At 46.3% G+C, this 27450-nt stretch overlaps 1 protein-coding gene across 2 annotated transcripts in view; it reads left to right on the top strand.

Moving 5' to 3' along the window:
- LMTK2 (lemur tyrosine kinase 2) overlaps positions 1-27450 on the top strand; it is a 59941-nt gene that overhangs the window by 8486 nt on the left and 24005 nt on the right. For both annotated transcript variants that reach the window (XM_053926033.2, XM_053926032.2), the window contains exons 2-7: positions 8501-8625; positions 11759-11903; positions 12667-12740; positions 16016-16134; positions 17801-17888; positions 26349-26482. In XM_053926033.2, coding sequence (XP_053782008.1) covers positions 8501-8625; positions 11759-11903; positions 12667-12740; positions 16016-16134; positions 17801-17888; positions 26349-26482 — 685 coding nt within the window. The remainder of the gene's footprint in view (positions 1-8500; positions 8626-11758; positions 11904-12666; positions 12741-16015; positions 16135-17800; positions 17889-26348; positions 26483-27450) is intronic.

Raw genomic sequence — 27450 nt, 5'->3', positions numbered from 1 at the left:
CTTGAATAGGAGAAAAGGATTTAGTTACAAGCATCTGTGATAGCAAACTTTGAGAGAGAAGTTGCTCTTATCCCAAAGTGAAACCACTGTAATTTAATTTTTTAAATCTCTCTTTCTTTCTCCTCTGTTCTCCACGTTCACAGTCCATCCCAAATACCTATTATGTTGTTGTTCTTCTTCCTCTTCTTCTTCTTCCTATAGGGAACAGGAGACTTGAGCTTGATATAATTGCAAGCCTCAATTATAGGAAGTAAACCTCTAAGGCATCGTGGACTTAGAAGATAGAGGAGGAGTTTGCGATCATTTTGCACATTTAAAATATCTATTTAATCAACTAGCAATTGTGAAATTTTGTAGTTTCAGCTTTTTATTATGAAACAAAAGTGTTGTGATCTGCTGGGTACCTCTCAGATAAGCCTCTGAGTTTAGGTATTATTCACATTGCAAATTCTTCCTCTGAACCCTCAGTAAATTCAACCTGGGTGCCTTTCAGAAGTGAAAAAATTCCTCTTTCTGGCTTTGCCTGGCAGTGCGCCTCTAGAATGGTTCTTTATGTCAGTAGCAACTGTTACTTTCCAGGGATCCAGCCTGCCAGCTACAGCCCAGAGCCCCACTTGACTCTGACTTCAGACTGTTATTAAAATGCAACACCCGGGCACTGATTGCTAGTGAGACACTGAAAAATAACAAACTTACCAAAATAGTCCCCTGGGAACACTGGCCTGCTGCCCATGGCCTGCTGCCGGGTGCAGCCCAGAAATCTGTAATTTAACTTTTTCTTTAAGAAAAAATGAACCTTAACAAAAGATCAGACTACCAATATTAGCCACATAGGCACTTGGTAGACTCATAACATTTTAGAATTACAAATCCTTGAAGATAGAACTTTAGAGCTGACGTGCCTGTTTGCAGGTGAAGGAGCCGAGGCCCAGGGAAGTTAAGCAGCAGATTGAGTCCCACACTGCCAGGCAGTGGCAGACTAATTGTAGAATGAGGTGTCCTGATATCCTGTCTGCCCTGGCCACCAAGTTCACTGCCTCACGCTGTTGATAATAATACTCTAATTAGTGTGATGCACATGCATAGACTCATTCCAGTCATTTCTCCTCTGGATGTGCATTTCTGCTTGTGTGTGAAAGTACTGAGATGAGATTTCCTCTCCTAGTCTTTGACTCTGTTGTGCAGAAATTGCACTGTCTGAAGTTGTGTTGTGAATCCAGTTCTGCCACTGAGCTGCCTGCACATTTGTGCAGGTTTCCATGGGAAGTCGTACAGAAAGATAAGCGTGTCCTTTCCCCCAGACAGCAGTGGTGCACTGCTGCGGCCGGTGTCAGGGAGAAAGCCGGGGAAACGCCCTGAGGTTCTGCTTCTGGGCCCGATGCTGCCTGTTCTGGGCCTGGCTTCCTGGACTGCAGGACGATCTGATTCCGAGCTGCCGCAAACACCTGAGCATGGGGGGTCCCTCCACAGCCTAACTATGCTGTCAGCGTGGTGAAGACACCTGCTCACAAAGTACTGCCCCTGCCATCGTTTTCCCGGGGGGCGAGGAACAGCAGTCTGACAGGAGCCCTCTGAACCTGACGTTCCTTTGGCCACACTGGGCCTCCTCGGATGAGCTCTTCTACGCTACCGCCCCCCTCGCTAGTGGTTTTAAAGATGGAGTGAAATGAAGGTTTGATAGCAGATTTTAGTGGCATAGGCTGAGAGAAACAGCAGCTCACTAAGATCTCTTTCATAGGTATTCATTCGGTCAGTACTCAAGTTATATAGCCTTTCTGCAAGTGGGGTTGGTCGGCCTTAGAAATAATTTCGGAATAAGGGCACTGATCGGCACACCGTGTGGTTCATTGTTCTAGGCTATTGAGACTCTGGCTTGGGGTCTTGTGGAACCTGTGATCCATCACCTTCATCATCAGCGCACTATTTACTGTTCTGCGTGGTTGGGTATATGTAGTGCTATGCTTCATTTTCCCTTTCTAATATTAGAAGACATCATTGTGAATGCATTGTGACATCAAGAGGCAAGGGAAACATTCAGTGACTTAAGATTCTTTGTATGGGAACCTTTATGATAGGTGGGTCTTTAATTTTGAGGTGTCAGATAGGAATGTGTGCTCTGCAGTGATTGTCTGATTTCTTTCCTCCAAGTAGGATGGCATGATTCATTTACTAGGTCTTTGGGATGTAGAGCTACTTGTCAGGATGTTGGAAAAGGACAATGGACTTATTGGTCCCACGCTTGAAAAAAAGACAAAACTCCAAACGGTGTATTTTAGAGTTGGATTTGATGTCAAGACTGATTTGGAAGATTGTGAGTCCTTGGCATCCCTGAGTTCCACCGGGGTTCCTTTGTCAAGCCGGCGCAGTGGCCCCTGGTTTTCATCACTAAGTAGACACATAAATCTCTCCCGTGGGTTTCCTGAGGCAAGAGACTAGAGAAAAAGGAAAGTGGAAGACTTTCACATGCATCTAACAGTTGCTTTAACAGTGGTACAGCCCATTCCCATTCCCAGACCACTGAACCTGGGCAGGTAAAGAGGAAGGCAGCCCTGGTGCGGTCAAGGAAGGTTCCCCGCCAGTGGGGGTGGCGTTCCTGAATGGCAGTGTTATGGGTGGAGTTGAGCCCCCTGCAGCACCCCTCATGTGTTAAGATGACGCCATGAGCTCCTCAGTTGCGAATCCAGTATGACTTGTGTCCTTACAAGAAGAGGAGATTTGGGCACTCGGAAACATCAGGATGCTCACACCTGAGGAAAAACCACGTGAGGACACAGCGAGAAGATGGCCACCTGCAAGCCAGAGAGGTCTCAGAAGGAACCAGCCCTACCGACACCTTGATCTTGAACTTGCACCCTGCAGGACTGGGAGAGAACAGATTTCTGATCTTCATGCTGCCCAGAGTGTGGTGTCGCCTGACAGCAGCCCGAGTGTCCAGATTACTCCAGACTTAGAGGCTCATCTTAGAGAGTGTCTGCTAAGACTCCTTTTTTACCAGCGTCGGAGTGGCAGCCCAGGGCCTCGGCCAGCCAGCAGTGGAGCACCGCCTCCCCAGTCCTGCGTGTCCTGGGGCTCCCACAGAGCAGAAGGCATCTTTGGATGCTAGCTTTGCCAACAGGGAGCACGTCTACTCCTACAGCTTCCGGCGACATGAGGTGACAAGGAGAACTCGGTGTGTGTAAACAAATAGTCATTGTTACAGGAGAATATAAAGTGGGGGAAATCCTCAATTTAAAAAAACTTTTATTTTTTAAAGAAGACAACTTACTGGTTATAGTGTTAAGCATGGATTGCAAGCAGAATAGGTAAATGAAGAAAGTTTGTGGGAGTTCCCTGAGACCTGGGGAATAAGTGATAAACTATTAATAGTGGGAAGGGACAGGACCACCCAGTATAGTGTGCATTAGGGTGTGATTAGTAGTAATGGGAGGAAAATCTTTGCCAAATAAGAGCATAAAATTATTGAAGGACTGCTACTTTTATAATATTGCTTGACTCTTAAAACATGAGTTTATTCTGTTAACCAGGAGAGTAATTATGAATTTCTCCCTTCCTTGCTGGAGCTCCTTAGTTGGGGTCTCTCACTTTTTTCTCATTTCCTCCCGACCCCCCACCTCACCCCACCCCACCCACTTCTGACTGAACGCCAGACTCCGCGCTGGGCCCTGGGAGTCATTGGTAAGAATACAGGCCTGGTCCTGGCCCTGTTTAGCTCACAGTCTAGGGGGAAGACATACGGGCACTTAAAACTAGTGTGATAAACTCAACGGTGGGGAAACGCAGGGGGCATGGGGGTCCAAAGGCGGGGACTCTAACCTGTGGGACCAGTTTTCAAGTTGAGATCTGAATGGTGGGGATGAATTAGTGGAGGGGTAAGCCAATGGGAGAGTCTGTGACACATACACATTTGGTCTTTGTCCCCTTTCCCTGCACAGAGCTCCTAAAAAATCCTTGGGATTTCCTGAGTGGTAGGGGTGATGGGAGCATCTCTGGTTATTAGTAACAAGCCTCTGTCACCCGTACCTGGATTTATGGTACCAAAGCGGCTCTGGTGGGCTCCAGAGAGCTTCAGCATGGGGCTGGTGGCCAGAGGGGCCAGCCGTGTGCCTGGAGGGTTCGAGCTCTCAGTCCCACCTTTATGGCTTGGACCGCTGGGTAACCGGACAGTAAATATGGGGCCACTTCTCTTCATGAAAGTATGTCAGCTAGTAACTGAAGGTGGATGACAAAATTAGAATATCAGCATTTTGCAATTTCTATTTTTTAAAAATATTTATTTATTTTTAGAGAGAGGGGAAGGGAAGGAGCAAGAGAGGGAAAGAAGCACTGATGTGTGAGAGAAATGTCAATCAGTTGTCTCTTTCGTGCCCCCACAGGGGACTGGCCCGAAACCCAGGCATGTGCCCTGACTGGGAATCGAACCAGCGACCTTTTGCTTTGCAGGACGATGCCCAACTAACTGAGCCACACCAGTCAGGGCGCATTTTGCAATTTCTAATAGATTGAGCATTGATTATGATTTTTTTAAATCTATGGACCTTTACAATCTTTTATTTAACTCAAAAATTTATTCATGGGTAACTCTAGTTAGTTACATATGTGTTCAGGTTGTAATGGAGTTCTCTGTAGGACTTATGATGGTTGGATTAATAATCAGGTAGTAGTCCTGACTCACTCTGAGTCATTGCCAAGAAATTGCACGCTCCAAATTACGTGTCTGTAAAACAGACAACAGATACCTACCTCTTGGAGTTTCCCAGGGTTTCTGCTTATTAAATCAAGTGCTCGATATCTCTTAGAAAGGTTTTGGAACTGTACAATGACAGCTCACAGAATGTGTTTCAGAGATGCCGAGGATGTTTTGATCGGCGTCTAGGGGAAGCAGGCAGAGTGCCCCAGACCTCTAGTTACCCCTGTTCCCAGTTTGCTCTGGGTAAAGCTGCTCAGGTGTCAGGAGACACTCCTGTTGTGCTGGGTGTTTTTCTTTAGTAGAAGATTGGTTTGGATTTATGCATTTCTGAATGTCATAGACTGAGAACGTTGAAGGAAAACCGTCTTGCTTCATGGTTTCCTAACAGCTGTAATGAGAAAACTTGCAGGGGCTCGGTTTGCAGTTTGACCGCTGGGGGGTGGGTGTTTTAGCAGCAGTTCCTCACGGCTGGAATTTACTTCCTCTCCGTGGCTTAGGCAAACCTGTCTTACCTTCCAGCCTACGCTAGGTTGGCTCTAGTTCTTCATTTCGTGGAAGTGTTTCCTTCATTGGTATATAGAGTTTTTTAAAATATAGTACTTTGGACTAATCAAAAAAATACAGTAAATAAAATAGTTTTTACAAGTGGTAAAACTGTAAAAATGTCTACTGACAGCCACCTAGTGAGGTCCTTTCCAGGCAGTCATTTGTAGAGTGCTGTGGGCGGGAGTGGTGGATGCTGAGGTTGGGCAGCCCTGCTGTCCACTGAGGCGCATAGGCCCCTGTGGGGGCTTCACAGAGGTGGGCATGTAGGCAGAGCAAATCAGTAGGAGGCCGGGCAGAACTCGGCATAACCTGTTATCTGTAACACGGTTGTGACTCCTCACGCCTGCCTAACTTAACCACTCCCGGAGGCCGGTCGGTCGACTGAATCAGGGAATTGAGCTTCCGTCAGGCAGTTCTGATGGGACTCTACTGTGAAGAGATGGTGCAAGATGGTTAAAAGTTACAGAAGAGAGGGAAAATCAGTTAATGTTTGCCATGTGGAGTTGGCAAGAGAGCCCCACAAGTGTGGACTGTCTTAATTAACAATGACAGACTTCAGTTCTTACTTAGGTTAGGCTGTTTTTAAGTGTTAAAAGTTAACCTTGTTGAAGCAAAACAAAGTGGTATCCTGGGAAGCGCCGGGATTTATACTCAGTGCCCCTGAACCTGGAGTCCGGCCCCGCCGCTCTCCCATTGTGTGTCCTTGGGCATATCAGTGTCCTCATCTGTGACGGGAGCTGGTCGAATTCCCTCAGAGGTGTTGTGATGCTCGAACGAGATCATACTGTGGTCGATTGAATCTCAGACACACTTGATTGTGACACACCCTGGTTTCTGTGCCCTTGAAGAAGGACCTGTGCCAGTGAAAACCAGCCTTCCAGGGTACGCTGCCTCTGAATTCAGGGGTGTTAAAATTCGGTGGGCACACTGCATTTTAAAAATAAATAAAATACAGTGGATATGAATGTGCTTTGCTGTGATAAGCCTCAGGAGTCATATTTAATTTTTACTGTCTGAGTCACGGGAGGAAAAACGAAGTTATAGCATAAATGCCAGTGCGGACGTACAGGGCGAGTGGGATGAGAGAACAGGGAGCCGCAAGGAGGAGAAGAGGGGATCTGTTTGGGTCTTCTTCCTTCACAGAAAGTGGCCTCCCAGGCCTCGCCCGGTTTAGTTTGGGAGTGAGTGTGCACAGTGTCCACAGTTAAGGCATTCAGTCTGTCTGTGCACGTTCACTGCCCTCCAGACTGGGTTTTGAGAGGAATCACCAAGTCACTGTGTGTTCAGTGCATGGTTTTCCTGTTTGGGGTATTTGGTCTAGAACTTGCAGGTGTTCAACAGCCCTTGGTTGACTACAATGTATCGCTTGTAAGCAACAGTGTGTGTTTCAGTGTTGCTTTCACATACAGACCTTTGTTATTGAAAAGGACCTTAGTCCTGTTTGTGGTTGACTTTAGGTGGCTCTGCTCTTCACAGAAGTCATTTTATAGTCAAGAATTGTTGCGTTTGCATAGGAGTTGGGATTGGTTTTTCTTTTCTTCAGGTACTACAGTTTCACGAAGACAGACCGTGGCATCGGTCGTTACCTGTCTCCATGCCTTCCCCTTGGTGCATTTAAGCATGTCATTCGTTAGCTGTAGCTGAGCATTTTAAGGAAACGTTTATTTCTGAACTTATTGTGGTAATCATTTCACAATATATGCCTATATCAAACTATCACCTCATGTGCCTTAAACTGACATCATGTTATATGTCAGTTATATCTCAGTAATGCTGGGGGTAAATGTTTATTTCTTAGTAAAACACCAGTAGGTGAGGCTTAACAGCTTTCTCTAAAGAAGATGCTCAGCATAGCCCTGGTTGGAGAAGGTGTTTTCCAGAGAGCTCCCTGTTGAAAGTGGGGTTCGTGGCAGCCCATATGCTGTAGGGAGGGCCGCACACTTCGCCACAGAGGGTCGAGCAGTAAGATATTTTAGGCTTTGTTGCTTACAGGCACTGTCTGTTGTGTGTGGTTTTGTTTCATTTTACTTTGAAAACAGTCCTTTAAAGGTGTAAAAAGCCGTTCTTAGCTGCTCCCTGCCCCTGCCATGCAAAAAGAGGTCAGAGGCAGGGCTTGCAGAGCCCGCGTCAGTGGAAGAGCTCCTGATTATGGCCGAGGCCCCTCAGAGGAGCAGCAGGTCCCATGGCCGAGTTGGGAAGTAGAGGAGGAGCCTGGGGCCAACTGGAGGGCCAGCGAGGAAGTGCAGGAAGAAAAAGGGAAGGTGGGGCAAGTCCTAAAGGCCCACTCATCAACTGGACAGAGCCCCAGGGCCAAAGCTGGCACAGTCTGAGTGACAAAATGATGGTAATACTGGATTGTAACCCCAAGAGTGTAAAGTATCTGTGAGTCTGCAACCGTGAGGGAGGGAGGAGGAACAAAACTTACCTACCGAAGAACTGCAAACGATGAATGTGGAAGGAGTGAGGTGGTTTTAACATGTGTCTGCAGATCTGTCACGTTCCTCAGGAAGCCCCTATGAGTACACGCTGGGCTTTGGGACCCACGTCTAAGGAGCAGAGAATGTAAAGGGAAAAGTGGTCGCTTCCCAGTGGTGAGCCCTGGCAGGAGCCACCTGGTGGCGTGGTCACGGTTCACAGCCCCCGGGAGTAAGTCGTGCCAAAACCGTCCGCCCTGATGTGATGGGAGGAGAGAGCCACTCCTTCTGTGCTGTTCTGGATCTTCTGGCACATCTGCAGCCCCAGCTCAGTCATGAGGCAACCCAAATTGAAGACATTTTACACAAAGACTGAGAAACGTCAGGGATTGGAGACGAGTAAGGGGACATGATGCTTAAATGCAGTGTCCGTAGCCAGGACTGAGTCTGGAAAAGCAAAAGAACGTTAATGGGAAAACCGGTGAAATCTGAATAAAGCCTGAAGTTCATTCAGTTAGTGGCGGTGTGCCGATGTTATTGTTGTCTGAGCTTTGATAAATGAGCTTTGGAAACCTAAGGTGTTAACGTTAGTGGAAGCAGGTGAAGGGTAGTGGGGACTCTGGATTGTCTCTGGAACTATTCTGTAAATCTAAGACTGTTTCAAAATAAGATTTTTTAAAACCCTAACTTCTTATTCTGGATTGGCTATCAGTTTCATCCTGAGCATTTCAGCATTATTAAGCATTTATTAACTCTTGGTCCCATTTACATTTGGTGGAAAATATGTTGATTCGTTTATTGAAGTTGCCTTTGGAATGCCCACGTTGTTAATATTCCTTACTTCTCTTTCCAGGGGAGTCGCCTGCTGCAGAAGTGTCCTCACCCTTTGTGATCCTGTCTGTGTGTACTTTCATCATATTGATTGTGTTAGTTGCAAATTGTGTATCCTGCTGTAAGGACCCAGAAATAGACTTTAAGGTGAGCACAGATGGTGGGAACATTTAAAATCATCCTCTGATGCATTTATCAATAGAATGGCTAGATTTCATTGTCCCTTGGGAGCAGGGGTTGGCAAATTTCTTCCGCGGGAGCCAGGTAGTCAATGCATCCTGCCGCTGTAAATAGTAAATACTGTGGGCCATGTAGGGTCTTGTCACGGCTACTCCACTCTCAGCTTGCCATCGTGGTGCCGACGCCAGCCATAGACAACACGGAAGCAGATGGTTGTGGCTGCGTGCCAATAAAACTTTATTTACAAAAATAGATGGCTTTGGATTTGGCCCACTAGCTGTAGCTTGCTCACCCTGCCTTAGAGCACCATTGACAGTTTTAAGGTTTGAAAGGGGGGAATAAAGCATGATGATTGGATTCACTTGCTATAAGGCCTGTAAGGAAGAGCAGGCTGGTTTTGACTTTTTTCCAAAAATCAGTGTGCTGGTGAGTCTGTGGTTGTTAAGGTTATTGAGACCAGGGGATCCTCCAGTGTGTTTTGTGTATGAGGAAGACATCTTCCAATTTACCTCAAACCCTACAGTTCCCTAAGGGGGTAAAAGAAGAATGCTGCCAATTATAAATGCTGGCGGGCTGGGGGTGTGCATGATACCGTAGGCACAGATGGGTGGGGTCTGCTGTAAACGAGCTGCAATGTACTCTCCTGCCCCAGAACGTGCTTCCTGGCTGCTGGCATGCACGGGGCCCAGTGAACCCTTGTGGAAAAGGAATGCAGACATGTAGAAAAAATGGTCCTTTATGTGAAGGCCTACCAGCTGTGCTGGGGGGTGGCCCAGAGATCTTGAGGGCCACTGGGTCAAACTGGGGACAAGAGCAAGCTGTCTTCGAGCTGAAACCTTCTTTTTGGTGGATACATGAACCTTATTTCTAGAACCTCACCCCCGTTTCCATCCCGTGTTCTCTACCTTGAGCGTGGTGGCAGCTCTGAGAGGTAAGGATGAGTGCTGTCCTTTAGGCTCAGCGCTGGCATTATACACACGGAAGGTTGAGAACAGAGGAAGCCCAGAGAGAAAGACTCAGTAGCACGGCCATGTTCTCTATAAGACTTTACCCCAGACACACAGGGCTTCATTCACCACGTCCGCCCTGGGCCCTAGCATCATGGCAGACACCTCTGTGGGTCTTAATGACCACGCCACATGGGGGCAGCGAATCTGGGTCCCTTGACTGTCAGTCTTGCTGAAGGACTTTGGCCAGACACCTAGCCATTTGGGGACAGTCTGGTCAGTGTTGCTGAAGCTGAAATCCAGTTTCTCTCTCACATGTCATGATGCCTCTGAATTTTTGCCTTCGACTGTTGTAACCCCGCTGAACCTCAGTATCCATGATGCATATTCAGGAGTGAGGATTTTTATCAGTTTTCCCCAGATGATTCTGGTGCAGGTGACCCAGGGGTCACACCTATGAAGGATCCTCTCCACCCCCACCAACTGTCTGACAGAGGATGAGTACTAACATCTGTAATTTGTGGGTTTCCTTTAGATTTAGAACTGTGTAGTTTTAGACATGAATGGTCCCTTGAAAGCCCTCTTATAGACTAGGCCGGAAGCTAGCCTGGTAAAGCAAGTGACGTGCCCACGTGCATCCAGATAGCCACTGGCATAACTTTAAAAGTGACCCAGTCTTCTCTCACATCTCCATTAAAAATATTATGCCATATTTCCTCTTCGAATCTTTAGAATCATCTGCTGCCTAATGGTGTGCCATGCGGTGGCCAAAGTCTTGAGTGGCATTATTTCTAAGGTAGGAGTGATGGATAAAGCCTTTTTTAATGGAAGAGCCTTTAGGAATGTCCAGAGAGCAAGTTGAACACAGCTCTTCTGTTTGGAGGTGTCCTCACAGCTCGAAGTCACAGCACCTGACTTGTTCTTCTCCCTCTCCCCTGTTATAGTTAGCAATAATGTTCTACTGCATTTGACAACAGGTATGACATATATGAAGTAATGTCCTCTCACATGCATGCGCGAACATAAATGTTACATCAAAGAGATCTGCCCTTACAACTCTTAGTTTCTTCCTTGTGTGGGGTGCTGAGGGAAGTGGGAGAAAAGGAATAGGAAAAGGAGGGCGTTCAGTAGAGAAATGGAAGGCAGTCTTGGTCATTGACCTCTTCTCAGCTTCTGTCACAGTCCCAGCGGGGTAATACTCATTCATTACCGGAGCGAATGAATGACCTTGATAGTCATCTGTGTCTGTGTTAACATGGACACCAAGGTAGACCAGGCTCTCCCCATCTTCAGAAAACCAGATGTTCCGAGAAGGTTAACTGCACTTGTGTGCTACACTGTTTTCTACTCTAACCTTCGTGGTTCAGATCTTGGATGATTTTCTACCTAGTATAGTAATTTTTTAAAAAAGATTTTATTTATTTATCTTTAGAGGGGAAGGGAAGGGAAGGAGAGAGGGAGAGAAACATCAGTGTGTGGTTGCCTCTCGTGCGCCCCCTACTGGGAACTGGCCTGCAGCCCAGGCATGTGCACTGACTGGGAATGGAACCATGACCCTTTGCTTCACAGGCCTGTGCTGGATCCACTGAGCTACATCAACCAGGGCTGGTGTAGTAATTTTTTTATTCTACTCTTTTCAGAGAAGTAGGACTTGCTTAAAAATACCTTTTCGGAGTCTTTTAATTTTCTTGTTTTGATTAAAATCACAATGCAACCAGAAATGCACAAACAATTTTTAAATAAATTTGTTTTGATTTAATATGCAAAGAGATCTATGAAGGTGAATAATAATAATAAAAGAACAGTTTAGACTATAATTAATAACTTTAAAATTTTGAACCTATAAGAGTATTTTCATTTTAAATTCCATGGTCATAGAAAATTTTACATTTAACTTCAAGCTATCAGTTTAAAAAGTTACATAAAATGTGTATAATTTATTTTCAGATCTTATTTATTCTGCTATTTGGAGTTGGAGAACACAATTACATATGCTTTTACTTAAAATAAGTATGATTTGGGAAAAAAATCATGGTCGTGTGTTCCAAATGAGTGAATAAGTGCTCATGTCTTAAATGTTAGCCAGTGCTTTTTTAGGATTTGCTCTCAAACTGATCTAGATTAGATACAACATTGCTCTTCCTTTATTTTAGGAATTTGAAGATAATTTTGATGACGAGATAGATTTCACACCACCAGCAGAAGACACCCCCTCTGTTCAGTCCCCAGCAGAAGTGTTCACACTTTCAGTACCGAGTGTCTCGCTGCCAGCTCCATCCCAGTTCCAGCCTTCTGCAGGTAAGACCTGTCCTGCTACCATGTTTTCCTGAGTCATTTCCGAGAAGTGAGCCTGGGAACCTTGCTGCCAGTCATAAAATAATTGGACTCACTGTCTCCTCTAGGAGCTTGTTTCTCTTCCTTTTGCTCCTCGCTGAGGCTAAATGGTCAGGCCCATTGCATTCCTACAAAAGCTGAGTCCTTTCCTTTTGGACTCTGGATCTGCTATAAGAATACACTGGCCTCCTCAGTTCATTCAGATGGAACTTTTGGGCAGAGCTCCTGCCTCTGTTTTAGTAGGCCGACTTCTCTCCTCATTCTCTGCACTGGGTGTCTTGCTGAGTAGACGCTGCCGTCCTCTGGGATGGCCTGTGTTTGGGAGGAAGGGTGTATTTGGATTTGTTAATCAGATGGACTCTTCATCCTATGATAGGGAGGGACAGTCCCTGGGGTTCCCTACTCCACCATAAAACAGGACTACATACAGGTCACTGGGACGGTGGCTAGAGGTCACAGTAGAGTGGTCGGACCAGGAAAAAACAGTGCAAATCATTGAAGAATCAGGGTGGGATAGTCGTTCAAAATTATTGTCAGCTTCAAAGCTTGGAACCGTTTTGGCATTGTTGGTTTGAAACAGATGTTTTATGTATTTAGTTCTCCCTTTATTAGCACAAGCATTACGTTTATGTTAGTACTTGGATTTTATAGGTTGTATAATTAATATTTAATTTCTTTCAGTTAAATATTTATATTTAGTTTTAATGTTTTTTTCTTTTTCCTACAGAAGGTTTGAAGTCTCAAGTTGCTCGCCACAGTCTAAACTATATACAGGAAATTGGAAATGGCTGGTTTGGAAAGGTAAAGTGGTGTTCACTTTTATTTTTTTCCCTTCTATTTACACTGTTTAGAATTTAAAGCTAATTAAGAATTATATTATGTGATGTCCCACGTTCTCTGTAGACATTATAGTCCCCACTGAATTTCCCCGTTGCCCTCTGAAGCCTCATGGGTATGTGAGCTTCAGTGTTCCTGGGTGGTAAGTTGTTCCAAGGAGGTCTTTTATTTATGTAGCAGAGACTTTTCTAATTGTTGGCATGAGAATAGTACAAGGGGCCCTGGCTGGTGCGGCTCAGTGGATTGAGTGCTGGCCTGCAAACCCAAGGGTCACTGGCTCCATTCCCAGTCAGGGCACATGCCTGGGTTGCAGGCCAGGTCCCCAGTAGGGGGCGTGTGAGAGGCAACCACACATTGATGTTTCTGTCCTCTTTCTCTCTCTCTCTCTCTCTCTCTCTCTCTCTCTAAAAATAAATAAAACCTTAAAAAAAAAAACAGTACAAAGGGAAAAGACACCGGCATTTTGGAAGCTTTTTATCCTTCTCAAATTAAATTATTTGTTTTTTCCTTCTCCTGTTTGCCTTGTGAGATTCTGTAATTGTAGACGGAAAGTATTATTATAATTGGGAGCATTGCAAAGAATTGTTCTCTTTTTCTCAGAGCCTATCCAGTGACCTGTAGTAACGGCACTTTGTTGATGGCTTTCCCGGAGTGTTCAGAAGGAGTAATTTCATTACAACAGCGGTTTCCGTGACACAGCAGCCATCCTCTGTGAAAGGTGGTCGCGTGGTGGGCAGGGCGGTCACCGCAGGAAGCTGCATTGGCTCTGTAGTCGGCCATCTCACATTTCTTCACTCCCCACTCAGTTGTCTGACAGGCCCGCATCTTTCATGTCATCCAAACTTCAGTAGTTACCGAAGCTTCTAAGCCACTTGGCAAAACCTTTGCTGTGTTGCACGTTGTTCTTGGCGCTGGTACGATGTGGGGGAAGACGGGTGAAGTCCTGGCTGGGGAGTGCTGGGAGTGGAGCAGCAGACCAAACAGAAGCCTTGCCCTGACGAAGCTGAAGGTTGTAGTGTGTGGGGTGACCGACAGCAGCAGTGGGGACGGCTGAGGGGTGGCGAGAGCCAGGCGATGTGAAATAGGTGTGCGCTTAGAGACTGGCTTGTCCCCAGAGGGAGACGGGGACGTACTCCAGGCTTGAGAGAGGACGGGCATAACCTGGCTCACCTTTTGGAAGAGTCACTCTGGTGGTTGGTTGGAGGCGGGCCAAGGGGGCCACAGGGGCATGGTTAGGAGGACACTGCAGCCACACAGGGGACAGCAGCAGGCTGGGGCCTGGATGGGTGGCAGCCTAGAGTGGCGGGGAGTGGGGTGACCCAAACAGATTTTCAGGTAAGAGTATGTAGGACTTTGGATGGACCACCTATGGAGTCCAGAAACAGAGGCGAGTCAAGGATGACTACTCATGGCCTGATTGATGGGCAGGACGTAGTTGTCGACTTGAAATGGCAGAGTGTAGGGAGAAGCTGGCGTGGAGGAAGAAGTCAGGAGCTCACCTCTGGTTGTGTAGGGTGTGAGAGAGCTCTTAGACATTCAGGTGGGGAGGACAAGTAGGCAGCTGGAAATGTTAATCTGCAGTTCAAGAGAGACATGAATTTGGGAGAATTCACATATGGATGGCATTTTAAAGGTATGAGCCTAGATGGAATCACGGAGAATGTGGGCATAAAGACGGGGGTGGTGGGGGCACGAGGGCTGAGCCCCAAGGCTCTGCAGCACGGAGAGGGAGAACCTGCGAAGCATCAGCCCACGAGCAGGAAGAGATGCGGCCAGTGGAGAGGAGTTCCAGGAAGGTGAGGCATAGTGCGTGCTGCTGACAGTGAGTGAGATGAAGACTGGGAGGATTAGGGTCCCGGCAGCATGGGGTCCATGACACCCTCACATGGAGGGGGGAAGGTGGAGCAGCACATTCAGACAACTCTGTGGAGGAGCTTTATTCTGAAAGAGAGCAGAGAAATGGAGTAGGAGCTGTTTGGGACCAACCAAGATGGAAGAAAAGCGGGTGTTGTCAATGGATTCAGAGGACAAGTTATGCACTTGTTGGATTAGACTGTTGAAGTAAGTGAGCTGGAAATGAAAGGACTGGTAGAGAGGAAGGTAAATTTCAAAGTCTGGGATATAATGTAGTTATGACGTAGGTCTAGACTGTGGGGGTGTCTGCTGAGATGGGGTCATAGAAGAAGATGGTCAGAAGTGAGGTTGAAGAACTGAGAGGTCCCAGTGTCAAAGGACTTGCTCCTTCACCTGGCGAGCACCGAGAACGGGGAGGTGGTGGCGGGGAGAGAAGCAGCGGGCCCTTATTGCAGAGGTGCACTGTCACTCTTCTCCTGTTTCCGAGTGGCACCTGGTGAGTGTCGGGCTTACTGGTCGGCACGACGTGGCTCTTTGAAACAAAGACTGTGACTCAGTTAATGGTCAGGGTTTCTTGTTCTGTTCGTTTTTCTGCCCTTGTAGTCTTAATATAAGTACATTAAGTTCTGTTCAAGTTTGTACTCCTATTTCCAGGGCATTAGAATGAATCTACTTTATAAAAAGATAAAAAACTATTTTAAAAGGAAACCTTTAGTTTTGATGATTCTCAAATTAAATAAAAACTTTTACTTCATCATTTGTTTTAGATAATGTATTTTAGAAGGCCTTTGCATTGTCCTATATTATATTTAATATTTCACTTGTAACTTGTACTTTTTTTCATTTTTGTTTTGTGTTCTGTTAATTTCAGTGTGATATTCACACCCGCCCCCACCCCCAGTTTTCACTAAGGTTTTAGTACAAGATAAAGGCCTGGAATAATTGGAATGCCATGGATTTTTAGCATTGTAATGCAATGATAATTTGTTTGCACCTTGGCTGTTTGTCAGTTTACTTTCTCATATGTGAAGGAGACAAAACTCAGTTGAAGTGTTTTTGAGAAACATTTAAGTTGTGTTTGAACTGAACTTATAATTACTCTTCTGTAACACTGTTGGTAATTTCCATGAAAGTATAATACATTTTTAAGTACATAGAAAAGAAATACACATAAGCACACGAATGTTGGGAATATCTGATGGCTGGTTTAAAATTGAAGGTGATATTTTGCTTATCCACGCCTTTTGTGAGGCAGTATTTAAAATAATAGGAGGCCATCTGCTTGTTGCTTAGTTTGTTTTCCTATATGCCATTTCCTAATAAGTGAGACAGATTTTTTTACCGTTTTGATGGAAGTGAGATGAAAAACTGTTCTTTGGTTTTAGGTCCTCCTTGGAGAGATTTACACCGGCACTAGTGTAGCACGGGTAATAGTGAAGGAGTTAAAAGCGAGTGCAAGCCCAAAGGAACAAGATAATTTTTTGAAAAATGGAGAACCTTACTAGTAAGTAATCCTTAATATATGTTTTGTAAACATGGTCTGTGGTCTTTTGAAAATCACTATGCTCAAAAATACTTTGGAGTTGTGTTATAAGGTATTTAAGTGTCAAGTCACTATATTGTACACCTGCAACTAATACAATATTGCGTACCAACTATACTTAAATTAAAAAGAAAGAAAGAAAGAAACACAAGTCAAAAGGGAGCTATAGACCCGAGTGTTCCTGGTCAGGGAAACGATGGCATTGGAATTGTCAAGGTTCTTGGCAACAAATTGATTTTGTGACCCTAAGGGTGGATGAAAGATTGAGGCATGTCAGTCAGCAAGACACAGGGGACCCAAAGGAAACCTGGCCTTGATGTCCCAGGCGGCACCTTCTGGTCCTACTCATTTCGAGGCACGTCAGTTTGTGCCTCTGTCACAGATAACAGTAGTGACAGTGAGCTCATTCAGGGAATCCCTCTCTCTCTCTGTGGACAGGTTGTAGAACTTCATCCAAGAAACGATATTTTAAATCCATCACTTAAAATTACAACGTTGTTAGACCTAAGAGCATCTTATCTACCAAATAAGTTTGCCTTTGACAAAAAAACAAAATATTTCTTAAACTCCAAAAAACCTAACTTTGAAATTTCTGCTTGCCAAATACACAATTTAAACAAGATCCAGAGTTTCATAAAATAAGACTCAAAATGAAGCGTCCCATGGGAGGTGCGTGGTTAAACGATCCGATACCCGGACCAGCGACTGCTGCTCAGCTGTGGAAAGGGGTGAACGGTCCACTTGGGCCGTCGTCAGGGCGCTGTGTCGAGTGAAAAAGTCAATGTTCAGAGGCCACGTGCAGTGTCACATTCACGTAATAATCTCAAAGTGAGAGTGTTACAGAAATGGGAAACAGACTAGCGGGGCCAGGGCTTAGGAGTGACAAGGTGGGGGTGCAGGGTGGTGGCTGGGACTGTCCCGAGGGAGGTGGGGGGACCTGTGTAGTGACGGAGCACTTCCGTGTGTCTGTTGAGGTTGTGGTTGTGCAAATCTATGCGTGTGGTAGACCACAGGACACGGGAGTGTGCACGCGTGTGGTGCCCTGGTTTCCGTGTTGCGCTGCAGTTGTCAGATGTGGCCTGGGGACACTGAGGGAAGGGGCTGTGGGACCTCTTTACGCTGTCCTTGTAAGTTACTGTTAATTCATAATTGCTTCAAAATAAAAAGCTCCTTAAAAAACAATTTTGGTCTATTTTTTTTTAAACTTACTTTTGGACAGAATATTTTCCAAAAGGAGATTGCATATGCTGTGGAAACGTATGGAAATAGTATATAAGCTAGGTAGCCTAAGGAGTAGCTGGGTTATTTATTTAACATATGGATTGAAATGCTTGTTATATTTATATATTTAGCCTGCCTTTTTAAAAATGATGCTTCAAAGTGATCTATAAATTTAAATTACGAAAATTAGAAGTTCTTCTGATAGTTCTGTTTTGATTTTTGAAAATGTTCACCTGATTGGCTTTGAGTTATTTAATCGTTAGATAACAACAAATCTGGTAAGTTAATATGCTTTTCCAGCTTAGCATGTTTAAATCACTATGAATGTTAAAATTTGGTTTATTGTCTGAACAGTTTTACTAGTGTGCCCTCTGATGAACAGTACTGTGACTGTTTTTTTCCCCAGCATTCTTCAGCACCCAAATGTTCTGCAGTGTGTGGGACAGTGTGTAGAAGCGATCCCCTACCTTCTGGTGTTCGAGTTCTGTGACCTGGTAAGCTTCTGGTAGAAATTCAAGGGCAGGCATTCAGAAGGTTATACCCAAGTGTTTTTGACACGTGGAAATGCTGGGTGAGGGGCTGCTTTCACTTCCGTCCCCTGTTTTAAGAACTTGAGTATTTATTCATTACCTTTGATAATAGTATCACTGTTTTGTTTGTTTTTGTTAGAACATTTGCCCTTTAATTTGCATTTACAGTCAGTTTCTGAAAATATTTCAGTTACATGTTCTTAATGTTTTGTGTTTCATCCCTGTGCTAAGCTGTTTGCTCGCAATACCACATTTAATCATATTTTTCCACAGTTTACGTATGAGTGAAATAAGGCCCATGGAGATTAAGAAAATGTCTATCAAGTATCTGGCAGATCCAGAGCTCGGATCTGGGCTTGCCCTTCCCGAGAGCTTGAGGTTGTAGCCTCTGCGGCATTTCACGATGCTTTTCTCAGCCAAGGGCGCCCAAGAATCTCATGACCTGCAGAGTGCCCTTGACCTGTCCGTTTTTAATGATAGTGCATGTATGTAACATTTGTTTTTCAGTAACTAGATGATTTATTTTCTTATGTGAAAATTTCCTGTAAACATCTTTTATTAAGTTTAGGTTTTGATTGATTTCTTTGCATTGTCTCAGTTTTCAGAACATTGAGCTTTCTTGACCGGGTGCAGAAAAGTGGGAGTACCCCAAAAAAGATCTCCAAGTAATTCAGAGAGTATTTTTCAGCGGGTAAAATTGGAAAAGCAGTAAACACTGTGGATTTTTGTTTTAATTCCTAGATATCATTTGAATATTACTGTCATTGGCAGAGGTGGTTAATTCTGAAGAAAAACGGTCATTAGGCTCAGTGTGTCAGCTTTCATTTGATCAGGGTCTAGCAGCCAGCCCATCTCAGAGGCTGGCAGGAGCAGAGTGGCGCTCTCATCGTCCACGTTGACGTGGCTCTGGGCAGCTGCGGCCCGGTTCCAGGCTGCATTTCATTCATCCTCACCGTAAGATCTGTGTTCCTTGTGTCCGTAGATGCTGGGACGGGAGGGGCGCAGGGGATGTGTGTTCTGGTGCTTTGTACAGTGTATCTTTATGGCTCTTATGGGTCAAGTTTATAAGGTTCATAAAACAGTAATTGCTTCTCAAAAAATTAAAATAGAATTACCATAGGATCTTGCAGTTTCATTTCCAGGCACGTAGGATTGAGAGCAGGATCTCAGGAAACTCTGTGCACCATGTTCAGAGCAGCGCTCTTCACAGCAGCCAGGGTGGAGGGGCAGCCCTCGTGTCCATAGCCCGCTGAGGAGTGACCAAAACTGGGTGTGTCCGTCCAGTGTCATCCAGCTGTGCTAAGGAAATAAGCCAAGTCACAAAAGGACAAATACTGTATGACCCCACTCGATGAGGGGTCTGTCTAAAGTGGTCAGATTCACAGAGAGAGAGTGGAAGGGTGCCCGCCCGGTTCGGGCCGAGGGGCAGTAGGGAGTGTCAGTTTGGGAAGATGTGTAAAGGGTTCTGTTGCATGGATGGCGTTGCCCATGGCTGCACAGTGGCGTGAACTGTACACTGAGAAATGGTCAAGATAGTTTTATGTTATGCATTGTACCACAATTTTTAACACATTGGTAATTACCTACCATTATTTAAAGTGTCGTACCAGGTGTTACTTCTATTAGGAGGAAGCTAGAAATTCCCAGATTTCCTTGGGAAATCTGTCAGTGCTTGGAATGGCTAGCCTCCTGTCAAAGTCAAGGCCTTTAATCCAGGGCTCCTACCACCATGCCCTGTGGTGAGAGGTCACATTTGTTTCCTCGGGCAGTTTTGTGCTCATCACCCCGGGCCCCTGGGAGGACTGGGGCCTCGGCTGGCTCCCTGGCTCCAGGGTCTGGGTCTGTAGGCTCTGTGTAAAGAGACTGCGTGTCTGGAATGGTCGGGTAGGGTCAGCCCACTGAGTCAGGGCCTGCCCGAGAAAAGGGGCGTCATCCAAGGCAAAACCACCGCTTGCGAGGGTCCAGAGGACAGAGGGTTGTGGCCCTGGCTCGGGAGCAGGCAGCCTCGCCGCAGTGAAAGGGGCCGCTGTCCTCACTCACACTCAGTGGGTCAGGAGCTATTGAATGAACGTCGCCTTTTCAGCCGTCAGCAGGCAGTGATCATGCTCGACCATAACATCTGCTAAGTACAAGGGAGAGAACTTTTTTGCACTTAAGTAATTCCATGCAAGATAGAATTATCAGTCTGTTTTTCAAAAACACCGTATCTTAGAATTTTTATGAAAGACAACGAAAACTCTTTTGAGTTTGGCAGCTGGACCGTAGCTGCTGATGTGTTGTGATGCTGAGTGCGATGATTGTGAAAGGGCGGCGTGTACGGCTTGTTGCTGCAGGAGAGGCACACGGGTTGTTGCGTGAATGGGGAGGCGAGGGGACTGTGTTTTGGATGAGGACCACTCATTCAGCAAAAGCATGTCAAACACCTGTGAAGCGCAAGGCTCCCTGGGGACGGAACACCGGGGTGAGTCACCCTGATCCCTGCCTGCCCTGCCTGTAGTGCCAGGCCTGCGGCCTTCAGCTGTGCCGCCTGCCACTTCCTTGTGGATAAGTCTCCCTGGGACGTCACCTGACCTCCTCAAGCCTCAGTTCAGACGTCTGTGCGGTGGGGATAATACCGGCTGCCCCACAGACTACTCTGACCACTTAGTAAGAGGAACAAAAATTGCTGGGCACATATAGTAAGGGCTCAAGAAATGGTATGTTTTTTCACTTTCAGTTAAATTTATTGATCATAATTAATTATTGAGTAAAGGTTTGAGTAGTGTGTGTAGAAGAAATCTAACTAGAAATCCTACCTGGATTCACTGGGGAAGGCTTTGCAGAGGAAATGTGTTTGATCTGAGTGAGGAAGAGTGAGTGGATCAACTTCCTTGGCAGGAAGTGATACCAGGAACAGCGTGGCCAGGCAGGGAGGCCCGACAGCGCACGGCTGTGGGGAGCAGCAGGTGCTCCGGCGGGCATGGAAAAGCAGTCTGGCACCTGTGGAAGGACCAGTTGGGTGAAAGCATCGGCAAACCATTTTGGAGACCAGACTGCAAGCTGAAGTGATAGGGTGTAAATTAAACTTGGCTCTGTCTTAACGTTTCTGCTTCCTCCAGGCCTGGGCCCGCAGCCCTGGCTGTTTGGGGTAGGCTGTCCTGACTGCTTGTGGCCAAGTGCTTCCTGCCCTCCCTGGTGCCTGCTTCCCTGCACCCTGGGCTTCCTGAGGCTGCCTCCTACATGGCACTGCCCGCCTGCTCTGGGCAGCAGAGGCTGTGCCCTCTCATGCCGCAGGCCCTCACTGCTGGGGCACCGCGGTTCATGCCTGCAGTTGGTGCCGGGCTGACCACGCAGGGGAAGAAACAGTGTTCTCTTCAGGGTTTTTGATGTCGCTGCTAGAAAACTTTACATTGTACGTGTGGCTCGCGTCCTGTTTCTGTGGGACCGCTCTGCTCCGTGCTGTGCCTCTGGAGAACGTACCCTGAGAGCTGAGTGACCGGGCTCTGAGTGGGTGTTGAGCAGTCCACACCCCCGCTCTGGGAGTGAAGTCGGTTGTGTTTCCTGGTTACAAAGATAAAACTGCAACAACTGTCTTTGGCTAGCTTTAATGTGAAAGTAGTGAAGTAATAAGTGTGAAGCCCAATAAAGTTTTGCAATTACAGACTTTCTCCTAAATTCATGACTAGGTGGTTAGATTGAAACATGATGGGACTGCTTTGGGGAAGATGGCTGTCCCAACTTTAATTTGGGAGGACATCCTTTAGAGCCTCTCAGTAAGTTTTTTCTTTTTTTCTCCCACTCATTAGCAATTATAGTCATCCCTCGATATCCACGGAGGACTGGTTTCAGGAACCCCCGCAGATTCCAAAATCCACAGATGCTTAGGACCCTTGTATGCAATGGTGTAGTATTTGCATATAACCCATACAAATCCTCCTGTGTACTTAAATCATCTCTAGACTGCTCACATGTAATACAACATAAATACTGTATATGGTAGTTATGCTGTACGGTTTAGGGAATAATAACAAGGAAAAAAGTCTACGTATTCAGTTCTGATGCAGCTGCTGTGGGCCTAACAACATAGTACATGTCAGCAACAAGGGAACTTCTTTCCCTGAATATTTTTGATCTGTGGCTGGTTGAATTTACAGATGGGGAACCTGTGGATACAGAGGGATGACTCTATTTGCCAAACTTGTGCTGTTCTAGGTTCTGGGGACACGGAACCAGACAGAGTCCCAGCCCTGTATAGCTTATTTCTGGTGGGAAGGGCAGACAAGCAAACTAATAAAATGCCAGGTAGGACCAGGGGGCGGTGTTAAGCCTTGGCTACTCAGGGTGGAGGCAGGAAGGCCGCACAGGGGGCTGCTGCAGTAATTCTCACAAGAGGGTGGTGACCGCAGAGGAGTCCAGGAAGGGTGGTCTGATGCTGAGTGTGGAGTGGGGATAGAACCAGGACTCGGTGATGGGTTGAATGTTGGCACCCAGAGACAAAGCAAACTCAAGAACGGCATCTTCAGTTTTGGTCCAGTCCACTGGGAAAGCGGTGCCACTTCTGAGGAGGAGCAGACTGGAGGAGTTTCATGCTGGACGTGTGAGGTTTGAGGTGCCTGTTAGGTCATGCAGGAAAGTGTGTCCAGTCAGCAGCTGGACACGTGAGCAGTTGGGCTCAGGAGACGGCCAGGATGTGTGTTTGAGTGATTTTTTTCTTCAAGCCGAATCACCCGGGAATGAGTGTCATAGTGACCAGGACCAAGGACAGCCCTGGGACATGCCAGCACTCACAGGTTGGTGAGAGGAGGAAGATCCAGGAAAGGGTGCCGAGAAGGGACTGCCCAGTGGGATGGGCAGAAAGCTGGGCGGCTGGTGAGAAAGGAGGGAACACACCAGGGGCCACACACTTGGCAGAGGCGATTGGCCTCCTGGGGAGCAACCGCAGCTGAATGTGGAGACATAGCGGGGAGGAGGCGGTGGAGTTGGGGGGACAAAGGATTTTCATGAGAGAGTGGGAGGCCAGGAGGAGGAACAGCTAGAACAGAGCCAGCTTTTGAGGAGGTTACCTGGGAAGAGAGGGGTGGGGGCAGAGGAAGCCCGTTTGGTTCTCTGTTGGATTTCCCTGAGAATGTTGGAGCTTTAGAGAGACAGAAGGGATGTTCTCACCCAGGACTGGGCTTAGGATGGCCCAGTGACTAAGGGCAGTAACAGAGGAGGATGTGGGAGGGTGGGTAGGGGCAGGTAGGGAGCTCACGTGGTGTGTAGAAAACAGAACTTGTTGGGGAGAAAGGGCCTGGGTGGGGGGCAGTCCTGGGGGCTGCAGCTGTGATGTTGATGTTGTATCTTGTGGCTGCTGCGTGTGTGGCTATTCAGGCCATTCATTTATCCTTTCCTGCAGTTTTTTGTTAAAAAATGATAACCCTCCCCAACCACCAAAATCATCCTCTTAAACATAACTAAATTTTCAGTTATAATGCTATGTGATTGTTCGGTTTTTACGTTGTATTGAAATTAATTCATAGTTCTCAGTATCCTGCAAAAAACTGGATAAACGCTCATGGCAGTTTATGTTGGAATTTAAGAGGATACTTCTGAGTAGCCCAGTTAAAGGTCTGTTAGTCATGAATGACTCATTCCAAGAAGTCATTCCCAGTTGTTCTGTGGTCTGAGTTCTTAGTGTAGCACTTTGCTGCCATCTAGTGTTGTAAAATTTTCTTTTCTTTTTGTTTCTTTTTTAAATTTAAGTTCAGTTGTCTGAAATTTTTCTTTTCAAGTTTTTTGAGGCTTTGGGAGAGGATCTGGATAAAGGAAACTATTTTTCAGAATACACTGCTGTTCTGAACTGTTGCTGTGTTTTTAGATAGTGGACTAAAGTAGTAATCCCTGTTTACTCCCTAAACATCATTAAAATATCATAAACCAGGTGCTTAAATACAGCTTTGTTTGGGATGGAATGAATCAATTTTTAGTACTTATTTGATATGAACATTTTTATTGTGATTAAAGCTTTTATGCTGATTTTTCGTTTAAATGAAGAGCTCGTAAGGATCTTTCTAGAGCATAGAGCTAACCCTGGGTCCTGCATAATCCATTGCAAGTCTCACCCATGAGACACAGCACTCAGACTCCTCGGTAATTACTGATGGTCACTCCTCACCCTGGGTTAGAGATGTGTTTGCCTGGAATGTGCTGACTCCGTGCCCCCGAGCGGGTGGGGAGAGGCTGGTGTTGCTGCCAAGCTAGAAACACTCGGAGTGTTAGCGCCAGAAAGCAAAGTCTTCTGTTTATTACGTTTGCCTTCTAATGAAATCTGGGGCGTGGAATCAGTTGTGGAGAGAAGATATTTTAAGAGCAGTGAGAGGTAATGAATATACTTGAGATAACCTTGAAAAATAAGGACACCTACCCTGCCTTCATGGCCATAGTCACTTGTGAAGTGTTCCCGGTTTGTCAGCAGCTCCGGTTTGTTTGGGGAATTAGCCAGACGCAGCACAGGACAATCCCACCTTCGCGTGAGGGCAGTTTCTACCTCGGCTAGTTCCGGGAAGGGCTAGACAGGTGAATTCCTTGTCATGGCAGCGGTAATATAAATGAATTAAGCTATTTGTTTTCCTATTTCGCTTTCTTACGGGGTCTACCTTGTAAAAGTCCTGTAACCAGCAGGCCTGCAGTTTTTTGCGGGAGCGTTTCTGGGTTAATTTAATTGTCATCCAAATCTGTCTTCATTCCCACCACTCTCCCTTGCTGGTCAGAGCTTAGCCCCGGGGAGGGTGGGCAGGGCGCGTTGTCACAGGGAAGGAAGGTGCCTGTCTTCTGCCCTGGAGTAGCTTGTGATCCTAGTGGGGACCTGGGGGGAACCTGGGGGGAAGCTGGCGTCTGGGGAGAAAGGGGGTGGGTGAGCACACGCACACACTAGTCAGTCGAGGGAGCAGCTGCTTCCCGGGCAGAGAAGTCCCACCAAGTCGGGGAGAGCCCTGCAGGCCCTGCGATTGACTTTAAGTCATTGACACTCACCACATACATCGATGAGATCTGCATTGTAACGATTTCATTCACACGCCAAACAGAACTTTCTGGACGAGTTGGTCAGCTGAAAAGAAGTACAGCCCCACTATTTATCATTAGTTCTGTGGCTTTGGGCAAATTTCTTAACCTCCCTCAACCTCAGGTCCATATCTGGAAAAGTGTTTGAAATTATAAGAATTATTTGAGGTCACAAGTGTAAAAACTAGCACAGTGTTTGGCACACTGCTCAGAAAGTGCAAGGGCACTGGTTCTCGTGCCAGCGTTGTCACTCATGTGGAGACTGTGGTCACAGGGGACAAGACGTCTGGGTTCTTGGACTGGACCTAGAAGCTGCACCAGGGTGTACTGAGGGTTAAATATGGGCAGATGCTTCGGAAGGGATATTGTGTTTTAAAGTTTCACTCTGAGAGGAAGTTGATAAATTGACTCTCTTGGTAACAGTTATAAGAAATGTATTCTTTAGTTGGTCAAGGAAACTTCTTTCCCGGAGTCTTTTCTTGACTCAGATACAAAGAAAATGGAAAGCTGTTGGCCTTCTTTCTAAATTTTATTAACTGATTATATAAAGCTTTAATTTGGAATTAAGTCATATCAATAAATACTTAATCACATGGTAAGGAGAATGCAGAAGATTTATTTCCTCAAAAGTGTATTCCCCAAAACCCACAGTCCCGAATGAGAGTGAATGAAAGGCATGGAGTAAAGCCTGGAACACGGGGAGCCGTGCCAGGGCCCCTGGGGCTCGGTATTTAAGGACTGTGTAGTGCTCGTCCAAATGTGAGTCTGCTCGCTGTCCCGCCCACGCTGCTGTCCTTGGAGTGGGCTGCTTCGTGACCTTTTCTGGAGGGACTGGAATGTTCTTTCGCACAGCAGCCTCTGCGTAACGCAAGGCCCTGAGGAGGCTGGTAGGCACCAGAGGCAGCTGGTACCAGCACTGCACATACCTCTCCCTCCCCCTGCCCTGTCCCTTTTGTTCTCTCCCTGTCCCTGCTGCGGGAGCCCTCATTGGGCTGCACTCTGATCCCAGGTCTCCCGGTGTCCTCAAAGGCGCTGTGAGCGGCTCCGTTTCTTTTAGTCTCTTATCATCTCTTAGTTACCTGGAAACCTCTGTACTTCACTAAAGTGTGCATCGTTGTGAAATTGCCTTTTTTACTGTTTTGCTTTATGTGTTTATATAACAAAGATAAGCTGGTGTTTAATTTAGTTAGAACGACCCTAAAAGGTGAACCGTGTTTTCTGTACCCTTGAAGTATTTGGTTGAAGTATTTTGTAATTTGGAACTTGTTCAGTCTGAGATTCTTTACTAACTTAAATCCAAGTAATTTTTAATAAATAATCATAATAACTAAGGTCAGTTAAGGCACATGCTTAGTGGCTGATTTGTTTTCTCCTTTTGAAACCAAACTGGACCGATCTTTGCAGGGCGACCTGAAAGCTTACCTGCGCAGCGAGCACGAGCACATGCGGGGGGACGCGCAGACCATGCTGCTGCAGAGGATGGCGTGTGAGGTGGCTGCGGGGCTGGCTGCCATGCACAAGCTGCACTTCCTGCACAGGTGGGTCCATCCGGCGGCGCCTCGCACGTGCTGGGGTCGCATTGGAGAGGGGGTGCCATGTTTCCAAGCCAGAAGCTTTAGCAGGCTGTGGAGTCCGCTCAGGGTAAGATGTAGGAGCTGTCTTATGCTTCCCAGTGTCAGAGTCAGGGGTGAGCTGGGCTTAGTTTAAACCAACACCAGGGAATAAGGTGTACAGCCCAAGGTCTAGAAATTATTTCCCAAATTTCAAACAGCATACAAGTTGTACATTGCCCGGGGCTGAGAATGAACAGCCCTAGTCTCCCTCATGACACCTCTCAACGTGTCCTTCTCATGTCAGCTTTGGGCTCTGGTTCTAACACTGGGCCTCACGGTATGTCCCAGTGACTTTCCCGGGAGAGGAAGAGAGGACCTGATAGGGTCACGCCATCTTTTCATAGGAGGTCCGAGTGCGGGTTTCTGGCCAGTGCTCCGAGGGGCCTGCCTGCGTGGCCTTGTAAGAAGGTCGGGCTGTGTGAGCAGCACAGCGGCTGGGACACGCTTCTCTGGAAGCCCTTCTGGTCCTATGCAAGTAGCCGAAGCTCCGTGGGGCACATAGCGTTTCGTTGAGATCATCGATGTAGTTTTCATATCAAACAACAGAGGGCTTTCGTTTAGTCTTGCCCGAGATGGAGGTTCTGCTTAGTCTCCTCTAGGCTTCCGAGCTCTGATTTAAGTTTACAGTATGTGTGAGATTATTTCTCGGGCCTCCTGGGAAACCAGGCAGTGTCTCTTTAGTTGAGTTTAATTAAATCATTTAACTCTTAATAATCCAAAGGCTTGAAAGGGAACCCCTGTGTGATTGACATGAAGAACTGTCTTTGAGGTATTATGTTTTTTAAAAAGCAGGATGGACTGGGATGTATTTATAGAATAACTTACTTTTTAAAGATTTTATTTATTTATTTTTAGAGAGAGGAGAAGGGAGAGAGAGAGGGAGAGAAGCATCA

The sequence above is a fragment of the Desmodus rotundus genome, chromosome 6, assembly GCF_022682495.2.
Source record: "Desmodus rotundus isolate HL8 chromosome 6, HLdesRot8A.1, whole genome shotgun sequence".
In the NCBI taxonomy this organism is placed as follows: domain Eukaryota; kingdom Metazoa; phylum Chordata; class Mammalia; order Chiroptera; family Phyllostomidae; genus Desmodus; species Desmodus rotundus.
This window is presented reverse-complemented; position numbering and strand designations above follow the sequence as displayed.